Source organism: Triturus cristatus, chromosome 9 (genome assembly GCF_964204655.1).
Source record: "Triturus cristatus chromosome 9, aTriCri1.1, whole genome shotgun sequence".
NCBI classification, from domain to species: Eukaryota; Metazoa; Chordata; class Amphibia; order Caudata; family Salamandridae; genus Triturus; species Triturus cristatus.
This window is the reverse complement of record NC_140592.1, coordinates 528,791,318-528,804,488: the sequence shown is the minus strand read 5'-3', so window position 1 is coordinate 528,804,488 and position 13,171 is coordinate 528,791,318. Positions and strand designations below refer to the sequence as shown.

Below are 13,171 nucleotides of genomic sequence, written 5' to 3'. Positions count from 1 at the left end.
TGCGCGGAGCTCCTTTGTTTGGAGAAGTGGTTGAGTATGCCTGTTTGTTTTTAAACGTCCTCGGAGACCAACAACTAAAAGTGTAAAAAACATGTAGGGGGGTGTTACCTACGGAGGTTTGTAATTCAGTTCCCCTGGTATTATATCAACACGTTTCTACCCACACCTAAGGCTCAGTTGGGGCCAGGGCATTCATCAAGGCATACTCAACTATCCTCCGACCAAAGAGCTCAAGGACAGCGTACTGTGACCGACAGCTCCGTTTTCATGGTGAAGAAGGGACTCACGTATGTCATCTCGGTGAGCGAGGGCCTTTGCTTATTTTAATTTGGAAACTCGCTTTCTGCGGCTCGTTGTCCTAAGGTTGTTTCCACTCATCAAAGGAACTCTAAAGATGGTCCACAATGGAAGAATCAACTGTTGTATGAAATGGCTTCCACTCTGCAGAAAACGGAGTTTTTAAAAATTATTTGAACATATACATATAATCGTGTACATTATAATTCTATCGTAGCTATTGCATTGGAGGTTAGAATGAAGTGGTGTTTAGAATCTGTTCAGATCTGATTATTATACATATTGCATCTCTTTTTCTTCACCTGTTCTGGGATAATCCTTTCTCTCCCTTCCTTCTGAATCCTGTGGATAGGTCTGGTACAGTGGTTCTTCATTCTTCGTAATAAAACGCACGTCGAGTTCGGCCATTGTATCATCTAACGTAAGGAGACAGAAGTGTATAATTCAAGCTCCCAATAAACATTAATTCTCCGGGCCGTTCAAATTGCCCATTCCATTTTAGCCTTGATGCTACAGCTTTCAGAGATTAGCCATTTCCTTTGAACACATGCTGAAAAATGAAAGAGGCTCAGCCAGACGTTATCCTGCAAGCACATAACACATGCAAAAATTGAGCACATACAACTGCATTCATAGAGTATCATCTAAGTCTGGCATACATTTCTGGCGTGCTGCCTCCCACTGACCCTAGCATTTTCAAAACACAAAAGAGGGATGCAGGGAACTACAGTCAAGGGCAATCTTTTAGAAGCACTATTTCTGCATTACTATGTCGTTGTAAGTGACTTTTTAAAGATATTAACATACTACTATGTGCATGCTACAATCCAAACGAGTTTTTTTTTAACTCATTCCCTCTTGATTCCCACTCTCTCTAAGCGTGCCTGGATATCACCACTACCTACACCTCGCTCTCCCTCTTGCTGATGCCCCAAAAGAACCTGCCGCTAGTTTATTCATAAGTGCATCGCTCTATGTTTTCTTTTTAGACAAAGCTATTTCTTTCCTTTGGGTGTGATGGCCTTCTTTTATTCTAAAATGTCTCCAAACTTTTAATCTCTTTCCTTCTACCTTATTCACTGTCATTTACCTGCTTCTTACTTCGATTCTGTCTACATTGTGTCTGTCTCACATGCCTCATCTGTCTTTTATGCCTGTGGATATTCTTCAGTTTCTTCCTCTTCTCTTACTATCTTTTCTGCAGGCTTCACACAATATTTCTTCTCCAAGTATACTTTTCTTTTCACTGGGGTTTACTTCCCATACATTGAGCACCTCTCTCACTACTACTCAATATATCGCTCTTATTGCCATTTCCTCTTTGTATTACTTCTTTCTACTCCAACTGTGTACATCAATGATACCCTGTGCATTTTGTTCTTGACCACTGCAATTATTCTCAGAATCATCCAACTGGTATATTTCTCCCTCTGTCTCTAATATGTTAACCTTTTGGAGCCTTTAAGGCGCAGGTAAAGACAGCTTTAGTTCTTTTGTATGACCTCGTGTCAGCTTAACACACACGTAACATACAGTAAGGTATTCTGGGTCTGTTCTCTTCGGCCACACGCTTGCTTTCTTGAGTCACCTGGGTTGCCTGTCAGGTTCTGGTATCAGTCCAAGGCAGTTCACAGAGGTGTATATTTTTCATGAAGTTGTAGCTGAAAATGATGGTGGTGTAAAAGTAAATCCCCACAAAGCCCAAGAGAGAAGACAGTACCTGAGCCATAGCAGTGATTCTTCTCCAACGTCCTTCACATAACTCTCAATTCACCTGCACACAATTCCCCTTCATTCAACCAATCTCCTGCCAGCTAATCTATTTCACGCACCGCAGCTGAAAGCCATCACTTCGGGCAATGCTCCAACTGGCATTTTGATCGAAGGCTATAGTCAGTTGCACTGGCAATAGTCACGTGTTATTTTCCAGTGCCACTTGCGCTCGTCCCATTGAACGCATATTAGACTTTTAGGCGTCCCGAGGTGTTGAGTTTTATATTAAGGGAGCTATGACTGTCTTCAGTTGGCTCTTACTACTGAAGTTATGATTTGATAAGATGTAGTGACTGAGCAACGTTTGTGGTCTGACACCCTATGATGACCCTCAACCACCACCATTTTACCTGATTTTAGTGTGTTATATTACCCTAGCCTTAACGTAGGATGGCCCTGCATATGTCTGCTTCTCTTCTGTCCTGTAATCTTGGTGTCTTTCAGTAGAACAGTCTTGCTAAGAATAGAAGGTATGGGATGTTGAGGTGCAGTGTTGTGGGTGGTGGTGCACACATGTGCTCAATGTTGTATACTGAGGGATAAAGTCTATAGTGTTATTTGGGTTATGTGAATTATGTGTTGAACTATTGCCTTTGACATGGCTTCATGTCATTCTGATTTCTGACTTTACCTTGCTTTATGGCAGTGCTGACTATTGCCTTTGACATGGTTTCGTGTCATCCTTGCTTTTCTGATTCCATCTTGCTTTGGTCCTTTCTGTGTGCATGGCTTAACTAACTCCATTTTCATGACTGAAGCTATTTTCTGGGCCTGCACAAAGCTGCAGAGGTGGGGAGGGCATGTTTTGCTCTTCTCCTGTTTTTCGCACTTTACTGACTAGAGAGAACTGGTTCTTATCAGAGGAATGTACATGGTCTGTCTCGGAGCCATAGCAAAGGCCTGATCAACCAATGCAGTGGCCTTGAAGTAGGCTGGTACGGGCTCTCATGAGAACGAGGGGGCGAGGCTTGCTAGAAGCTTCGTTGTGTTTGAATTTGTATTAAAAAGGGGAGCCTACACTGGCCTGGTGGAAGTTCATGCCGTGGAGCAGACGTGTTGTCACGGAAGAGTGGGGGCTGATGTCACCTCTGTGCTTTCACCCGGTTCAAGCAATGGACTCCCCTTGAGCGAAGTGGGGTGAAATGATGGAGCAGTAGGTGATGTGTCTCTGCTACTAACTGTCTCTTGATTCTTTTCTGAATTCTTTCCTTCTTATTTTCTGATTCTTATATCCATACATATATATTTCTACATATATATTTGCTTTGATTGTGTATTTCAATCGGTTATTTGATATGTGAGAGTCTGCCATGATCAATATATATTCGGCCTGCCCGTGATTGAAGTATTGTGTTAATAAATTTATATATTCCATATGTTTGAATTCGTCTTTTCCTTGTCTTAGGAGGTGATGAGTGTGCCCTCCTGGCAAGTGATGTGCAAAGTATATCTCGCTCTAGAGAACTGTTGTGTGTGTTACCTAGGTCTAGAGGAGACTCATGTGATATTGTTTTCTTGCCTTGCCTTTGGGGGAGTGTTGAAAGTTTGCCCACCTTAGGTGGTGCTGTGTATATGTTATATTCCATAAGTTTGGAACTGATATTCTGACCCTGGGAAAGTGACGGTACATACCTTGGTCCAGGGGAGATCTGAGACCTTTCATTACATTTGACTTTCAAATGTTATTTTTATTTACCTGACCAGGAATCACATATGATGACGTTGTTGCAGAATCCAATTGCATTTTAGAGATGCAGGTTATGGAGCATCGCTAGCCTGGAACTTTATTAAAACAACTGCAAGCCCAGGGGCTGTTAAGTTTCATTTGATTATATACAGTACAGATAAAATAACATTTTGTAAACCGCATATTAGTTAATGAAGCTATGAAGGAAAGTAGATACGGTATTCCAGGCACTTTTTGTCTCACCATCTACAAACGAAAACAACAGAACATGCTGCCATAGCAGCACCATAGAGAGGAAACACCAGTGTGCAGAATTCAGTTGGCTGTTATAGGAATGTCAATTATTAATCTAATCAAAATCTCATGTTATATCAGGAGATCTGTTACCATACCATAAAAAGTATTCCAAGAGGCGTGCTGCAAATTCCTTTCCCAGATACAACATAAAATACGAGCCTCGAATAATCCAGTATCTTTTGAAAAAATCTCTCGCCCTATTCCCTTCTCAACATTTATCCTTTCAGTAAGAAAACCTCTAGGTCACTATGTCCTGCTTTGTGTTTGACTAATGACAACAGACACATACCAGTAAAGCACACATGCAAACAATAAACCTACAGTCACACGTGCACAGACAGACCAACATAGTTACAGACACTTTTGTCTACAGACCAACAGCCATACAGGCGTCCAGGCACACAGATGAACAGGCATATCAGTACACAAAAAGTCACATACGTAGCCATTTTTAAGCAAATATACAAACTCATGCAGATCACACACACACGCACGCAGGCACATACACACTGGTTTTACTTCCATGGCAATGCAAGCTTCATAATGTTTACTGAACCCTCTAATGGTGGAAATCACATTCAAAGGTTCACGGCACATTCAATCATTGACCTGTCCCTAGAGGAATATCTTTTGCAGGTGATGTATGTACTCATTCATTCATTCATTCATTCAGAAATCTTTATTCGGCTATATTCCAAGCCATAAAAGAATACATTATAAAAACAAAGAATTTCTGATTTAGAAAAATAAACAATATAGACAATATATCTTAAAAAGAAAAGAAAAACAATTTACAAACGTCCAAGCAAAAAAAAAAAAACTCATGGAATTCATATCACCGCTCTAGACACATGTATGTACTCAGTCTCTAGGACAATCCAATTCTTATGAAGCTGCCCGTGCCCATTGAATCTTAGGACTATTTAGTTTATTCACAGATATGATACATGTAACACTCCAGTATGTATACTTGATAGATTTCAAAACTATAACATTAGGAAGTTTAACTTTCCATAAAAAAGAAAACTCAAATATACACATTTGGCGTTTCTGAAAATGACAGTTTTAATTGTATTTATTTCGCTACTTTTAGGGAATTTACTGCGATTCCTATATTGCCATTTAGTAGCAGTAACTTTATTTCGATTACATAAATATAACCATAAAAGTACATTTAAATCACATTTGAAACATGAGCATAGTAACACCACAGTAAAATCACCACACTGTTATAATTATATACAAGACAACAAATCGAGTATTTCAATCTTAAAAATAATCATGGATTTTACCCATATTTTAAGGCCCCATGAGGCTTGCCATTATCTTGTAGGGGTAGCATTCCTACAGAAAGTTAAATAGCCAGACCTAAACACAAGTTGGGTAATAAACTCACCCCAGTCTAAATTTAAGTTTTGAATGAATACCTGTCAGATTCCAAGACCGCAGTTCCACTAGTTCAGTCGGTCTTTAGTCAGGAATAATCAATAATTGTGATTGGGCCACACCCTTCATGATATCCCTACCATCCTTAGTCCCACTGCCCTGAGACTGAACCTGTTGCAGTCAGTCAATGTCAGATGCACCCTGTGAACAAGGTCTTTGCATAAGATTGATTGAAAATTGGGCTTGTATAAGGGCTAATGAGCTTGGTTTTCCGGGTGCAAATTCATCAGGTAGGGAGAGTCTTAAGCTGATGGGAGAACCACTAATTAAGGCCGTTCTGAGGTCCTTTTTGATTAAACCATTGACTATAGCATTATTCACAAATCTCAAACCAATGCAATCAGTTCTACTATGCTTACTCGCATATCTTGACCCGATAACAATGTCTTCCCTAATCACAGATCTACAATTGTGCACATAATGGAGCCACAAAGTTGTTTTGTTAATTAATGACACATTACTCTCATGGTTGCTGAGAGAGATTTTTGGGACATTTGTGAAAAATGCATCTCTACTCAATTGCCTGCCTGGCAGACTACCCCTCATACCCATTGGATGATGGGGAATAGGTGCTCTAAGGGGGGGAAGCAGAATTTGCTGCCTGCAATGTAAAATATGGCACATTACTATTAGCAACACACCTTATGACTGGAGGTATTGGTAAGCTCTAACATTTGAGGCAGATCTCTCCATGAGAGTGGTGTATCTGGGTTGTGGCAGAACCCAAGGGCCCTTATTAGAGAGAGTTGGCGGTTGGATACTTTTTGTGCCATTCCTTTACTAAAGATTCAAGCATCAACCCCAGATTTTCCACTTTCTCTGTAAGAATTTGCTTAAGATAAGTGACAAAGGTTTTTAGCCCCATGATTTCAATTTTTAGTAGGTTGAGTTGGAGCCCAACCTCACCCCTTAATGTTGGTATGTGAATTGCCATGAGCCGGTGGTGAGAGGTTGGGCATTTGGCGGGGGAATATCTTGCATCATATCATTCTCTATATCCCAGGAGATTTGGAATCTATTTGTACACTCAACTGTAATAATATCAGTGGAAGTTTTGTGCACTTCTGTGGTTCTCTCAGGGGCAACTAAACTCACTGATTCCCTACAACCAACTTGTGGACTATCTTGATGGATTTGGGCATGTTACCCCCTTTCTCACACCCACTTGGGTTTCACCAGATGCGACTTAATATTCCCCTTGGCACCACTAATTGTGGCTGGGCTTTTTCCCTTCTCATTTCTTTTAGAAGAAACTTAACTTCTTCTATGAGAACATCAACTTCATCTACGGCACAATTTGGCAACACATGCATTGCCTGCTCCTTAGCCTTTCTTGCCTATGCTGGGTTAGGCTTTTCTTTTCCCCATATCGAAGGCAAGGAAGCCTATCCTCTGGTTGCAGTGCTTAAAGGGTAAGCAAACACTAAGTTACAAAGTCGTTAAACACTCAGCAAGTTCCAGTTCAGTCAAAGGGGTACCTAAAAGCTAGGTAAACAATTCTTCAGATTGAAAATAAGAACATATTACTAAAATTCAATTGATTAGAATTCCCCCTCCCAATTAGAACAGCCAAAAATTGACTTTTTGCAAAATAACCAAAGATCAACAATACAAAGGGCAATGTGGCAAATCAACACCGGTGTCACAAGGCCTAATGTGACCTGGTTTCAAGGGGTAGAAACCCAAGTAGATTAGTAAGAAAAAGACAAATCCAAGTAGTTCAGGAAGTCCAAGAGAAGTGGGAATTGCCAGCAACTTGGAGTGCAATAATAAATAAACAATACAAACGTTAAAAATACCGTTTACCAGGAACGTTAGCTCTAGGACCAGACCATGCCTGGGGAGTGGCAGCTGCGATAAAAGTTGAAACAGTGAACAACCAAATACAAGCCACACAGCGACTCCCTAGCTCAGTTTGGCTCAGTTCAGTTCAGATACATTAGGATAAGGTAGCCCATCCCACCGGGCAAGTGGTCATAGATAAAAATGGGGTCAAATACAGGAGGCAAACTGAGTCCAAAGACAAAGGACCCAGTGCCTGAAGTGCACCTTGCAGTCACTCTTGTTCATTCCAGTAAACTGAGGAACAAGGATTGATCTTATTAGAGAGGCCATAAAGAAGGAAAGAGCTAGGTCTGGGGATGCCGCACAAACAACAAGAGGCCATATGCCCCACACTTACCCGCAGGCAGCCAGTGAACCCTCCTCTTTGATCAGAGGATGCATGCTGGCCAGAGGCGGTGCAGTCAAATGCAGTGGTAGAAAATGGACCTGAATGATGTTGGATACTCTTGGCTTAAATAACAACGGATGTCCGGAGGTAGAGTCAAGGTGGGTAGCCCTGCCTTGGCTCTTTCTGGCCCTGAGGGAGGTGGTAGGGCGCTTATAAGGTGAGCGGCCCAAAGGAATCAGGTTCAGCCCCTCTTCCTCAGCAAAGCAATGTGGGACAGTGAGCCCCAAGGGAAGCAGCAACCTCCTGGACGCCCTGTTGGCATTTCTGTGGCGGCACACCTTCGATAAAATACCTAACTTAAGTACGAATTCTTGTTGCCTCCTTGTCTTCTGAACATATGTTTTCCACGTGTGCACATTTTTTTACAGACATGCAAGTTCGTTTTTTAGAAAACATTAAAATGGGACAGGGAAGGATATACCAGTCTAGTCCCTATGCCAAACAAGAATCAATCACTTAATTGTGAGCCACATGAGCTTTATATCAGAAAACATTGTTTGTGCTTTCAAACTGCTTTTCTTTTAGTCTCTGAGAGGGTTCATTTAGACATGGGCACAAAGTATATGAATTGTCTAAACAAATAGGCCCAGCTTAATTGTACTATCTGCACAGTATTTGTGAAAACTGCCTCTTACTGTGTCCTGCATTTTATTCCCCTAACTTGTTGTGCTGCAAGGTATCTTTGCTTGCGCTAGCAAAGCAGCAGTACCCTAAGCTGGAGGAATGGAAACACAGGGCACAATCAAATGAGGCACAGAGAGAAGGCGATTGCACAAAGACAGCACAGCAAATATATTTAGTGCATTTCTGTATGCCTGTGCTTGCATACTCAAGGACATTAAAGTCTGACATATATGCTTTGCAGATGCTTCAGTCTTTTGAAGGTAAAGCCTACCAGAGAGAGCAGCTGTCAGGTTTGCTAACAACATTTTGGGGCCATTCCGCCCATTGCTTACCATTGGCTTTGCAGTTTGTAACTCACATTTGCTTGCTTTCTATTTGCTGGCTCTATTTGTTTTAGGCTGTCCAGCTCAAGTTCGTCCCTTCCCTTGCCCAAACCCTATTTAGTGTATTCTTCCACCCCTACTGAATTTCTGTAAACAGGCCATTAAATCTTGTTCTTATCTTGTCATATTGCTGTCCATTCAAAGGCTGAGGTGAAAAGTGAGGCTCAGTCTTCCAGGGAGCATGTGTCTACTTTTCTTTCTCTGACTACAAAGTGAGAGGATTTATGTGACAATCGTGTTGGCTACTTGATGTGCTGCACAATGTAGTTTTTTTTCAGGCACAAAACAAAATGTAAATGTTTGTAAACGAACTGTGCAGATATTTCAGAATACGGCAAGGAGAAATGAAGCACAATTTTGGTAATTCTGAAGTGTGGTGGACACAAATATTTTAATATGATCAATACAAATCAATACATTAGTTGATGACATTTCCACATATTATCATTGCAGTATACTTTTATCAGTAAATCTGTATGTTTGTGCAAATGTAACAGTCATTTCAATTCAAGATGTGTTGTCTGTTATGGCAATAAGATACCACACTATGCATACTCCACTTTACCACACTCCAATCTACTCTGCACTACTCTATGCCACTGCACTCTCCTCTGCACCATTCCAGATTACACCCCTCCACACTGCATCAATGCACTCTACTCTGCACCACTCCACTCTACACCACTTCACTTGACACCTCTCTACTCTATGCCACTACACTCTTCCCCACACTACTCTACTTTGCATCACTGCACTCTTTGCCTCTGTACTCTACGTCAATCTAATTGTTTACTCTGCACCACTGCACTCTATGCCACTTCATTCTGCTCTTAAACAATCTACTCTACGCCACTTCACCCTACACCACTCTATTCCACTCTGCACCATTCCACTCTATGCCACTCGACTCTAGCCACTACATTCTACCCTGCACCACTCCACTGCATTCTACACCACTGCACTTTATGTCAATCTATTTTGCACCACTCTATGACACTGCACTCCACACTAATTCACTCTATACCACTTTACTCTACACCACTGCACTCAACGACACTATACTTTGCAACACTCTACTCTCCACTTCTGCACTCTACTCTGCACTACTCTATGTTACTCTACTGCACTCTACACCAATCCACTCTACACCACTCTAATATGCTATGCACAATGCACTCTATGACACTGCCTTCTAGGCCATTTCACGTCTCTCAACTCTATACCACTTTACTCTATGCAGTGCATGCTACCCCGCTCTACTATGCATCACAGTCATTGCACCACTGTACTCTGCACCACTCTATGACAAATTACTCCTTGCCCTTGCAACCCTCTACTCTGTAACACTTTACTCTCCGCCACCGAACTCAACACCACTCTACTCTGCGCCACTACATTGTACACCTCTGCACTCTACGCCACTGCACTTTACTCTGTACCACTCAGCTCTATGCTACTATACTCTATGCAACTTAAATCTATTCCGACCACTGCACTCACTCTACTCTATAACACTGCACTCTACACTACTCTACTCTACACCTCTGCATTCTACCCCGCACAACTCCACTCTACGCTACTTCACTCTACTCTTAAACAATCTACTCTACGCCGCTTCACCCTATACCACTCTATTCCACTCTCCACCATTCCACTCTATGCCACTCGACTTTAGCCACTACATTCTACCCTGCACCACTCCACTGCATTCTACACCACTGCACTTTATGTCAATCTATTCTGCACAACTCTATGACACTGCACTCCACACTAATTCGCTCTATACAACTTTACTCTACACCACTGCACTCAATGACACTATACTTTGCAACACTCTACTCTGCACTACTCTATGTTACTCTACTGCACTCTACACCAATCCACTCTACCGCACTCTAATATGCTCTGCACAATGCACTCTATGGAACTGCCTTCTACGCCACTTCACTTTATGTCTCACAACTCTATACCACTTTACTCTATGCAGTGCATGCTACCCCACTCTACTATGCACCATAGTCATTGCACCACTGTACTCTGCACCACTCTATGACAAATTACACCATGCCCTTGCAAACCTCTACTCTGCAAGACTTTACTCTCCGCCACTGAACTCAACACCACTCTACTCTGCACCACTACATTGTACACCTCTGCACTCTATGCCACTGCACTCTACTCTGTACCACTCAGCTCTACGCTACTATACTCTATGCCACTCAAATCTATTCCGCACCACTGCACTCACTCTACTATATTAACACTGCACTCTACACTACACTACTCTACTCTACTCCTCTGCATTCTACCCACACAACTCCACTCTATGCCACCTCCCTCTACTCTGCACCACTCTACTCTACGTCAATAGACTCTACACCACTTTACTCAAAACCAGAGCACTCCAGGCCAATCACCTCTGCACCACTGTACTGCATGCCACTTCACTCTGGTCCCCTACACTCCACTGAACAATACTCCACTCCATGCTGCTCTACTTTGACACTCTATGTCACTCCACTCTATGCCACTCCACTCCACAATACCCTACTCCATGCCATTCCACTCTACTACACTATCCCACTCTATGCCACTCCACTCTACAACAATCTACTCCACTGTATGTCACTCTACTCTAGAACACTCTACTCCACTCTATGCAATACCCTCTACACTAATCCACTATGCTCTGCATCACTCAACGACACTCTATGCCACTCCACACTAAAACATGCTACTCCGCTCTGAAACTCCACTCTATGCCACTCAACTCTACTTCACTGTACACCACTCAACTCTACTCCAATCTACGCCATTCCACTATACAACACTCTATTCCCTTCATGACACTGCACAACATTGTATGCCACGCCACTGCATGCCACTCTACTCTACACCACTTCATGACTCTCTACACAAGTCCATAACACTCACCTCTACTCCACATGATGACACTTCACTCCCCTTTACACCACAACATTTTAGCCATGCCAAACAGCAGCCACGCTGATGTACAACATGGCAAAAATATATGGGCAAAGTCAATAGCTTTTGTGTAGGCGAGACCTATTGGCTTTGTAGATGCTTGTTGCGGAGCCATTTCTCTTTTATCTGTTTATTTCTAGATGCCTCTTGCTCTCTCTCTCCTCTACTTATGTTTTCTGTCACACTCCTGGTCCCCTGAATGACACGCTTTTTTTCTTGAGTGAATGTGTTTCGCTCGTTCTCACCTTTAACCTATGTGTTTCTCTTAAAACCTTCCTCCGGTTTTGCTTTATATATTTTTCCTACAAATCTCTCCTTCTTTCTCAGATTGTCCATGGTACCTTTCTAAATATAGGGAGGCCACACAGGTATCCGAAAAGAAGTATGCCTGTGTGTATGCATGTGAATGCCTGTGACTGCACACCCACAAGGGCGCATGTATGCCTGCTCGAATATGCTGGTGAGTGTAAGAAAAGATGTGTTCATTTAAGTAAATGTATATATGCCCCAGAGTCTGTCTTTAAATGTGTGGTTACATTTTTTGGTCAAGTCGAAGTGTTAGTACGCAGATAATGAATTTCTTTTTTACTCACATGGAGACTGATGGATTGGGTTGTTTATCTCCGAGCTTTTGTTCTTCATTGTATACACCTCTTCTTTCTCTTTAGCTTTTAAGGAACAGACAGTGGTTGCAATAAGAGGGCCTGAAAGTAAAATGAACAGACAATTATTATCCACCAAGTTCCTGTGTTTAACAGGTGGCACACTGTGGAATGATTACACACTCGCCATTATATATCAGAAATGCTATTAATGTCAACTGGAAAAAAAATTGGGACAAGTATCACATTGATCAACCATTCGGATCCTCCTAACCTTCGTTCAGAGCACCTTTTGTACATGAACTGGGAAAAGTTGTGAAGTAAGTAAATGAAGCGTTCTTGTTCTTCAACTTTGGTCTTTCCAGGAGTTGGGGCAGGTGGCAGGCGCTGAAGAACTATGTCCTCAGTCAAGACTCCGAAAGTAAGAAGTGAGGGCAGAGAACAAAGAAGAAGTGAGCTACAGCTGCCCGCTACCCCTTGAGATACCTGGGATGAATGGCAGTATCTTTCAAGTGGCTTTAGGTGGGGTGGTTTACTACAGGATCAGTGGCTAGGCCTTAGAGCACAACGTCATCAACCCATGTCAGTAAGGATTCTGCAAAGGTCTGGGTACACTGGAGTAGTGCCTGAACCTTCATCTTATAGATGGTGTGAGAAGTTGGCCTGGCATATGCTGTTCCTAGTTATAGGGACACCTTGCACCAGTCCAATTCGACTCCTATTGATGATAGGTTTAAGACAACCTTTAAAGAAAGCTATCCTAGTGGTAGCTGTGGAGAGCAGCCTTCAGGCTAAGTCTTGAAGGAGTGTTAAGCTTATTGTTTTACCATAATAACCTCTTGAA

At 42.1% G+C, this 13,171-nt stretch overlaps 1 protein-coding gene across 3 annotated transcripts in view; it reads right to left on the bottom strand.

The window, feature by feature from the left end:
- The window catches only part of LOC146798244 (uncharacterized), a 720,254-nt gene that overhangs the window by 203,928 nt on the left and 503,155 nt on the right, over window positions 1-13,171 (bottom strand). For all 3 annotated transcript variants that reach the window (XM_085625533.1, XM_085625531.1, XM_085625532.1), the window contains exons 3-4: window positions 12,319-12,429; window positions 600-713 (exon numbers count right to left, since the gene is read on the bottom strand). In XM_085625533.1, coding sequence (XP_085481659.1) covers window positions 600-713; window positions 12,319-12,429 — 225 coding nt within the window. The remainder of the gene's footprint in view (window positions 1-599; window positions 714-12,318; window positions 12,430-13,171) is intronic.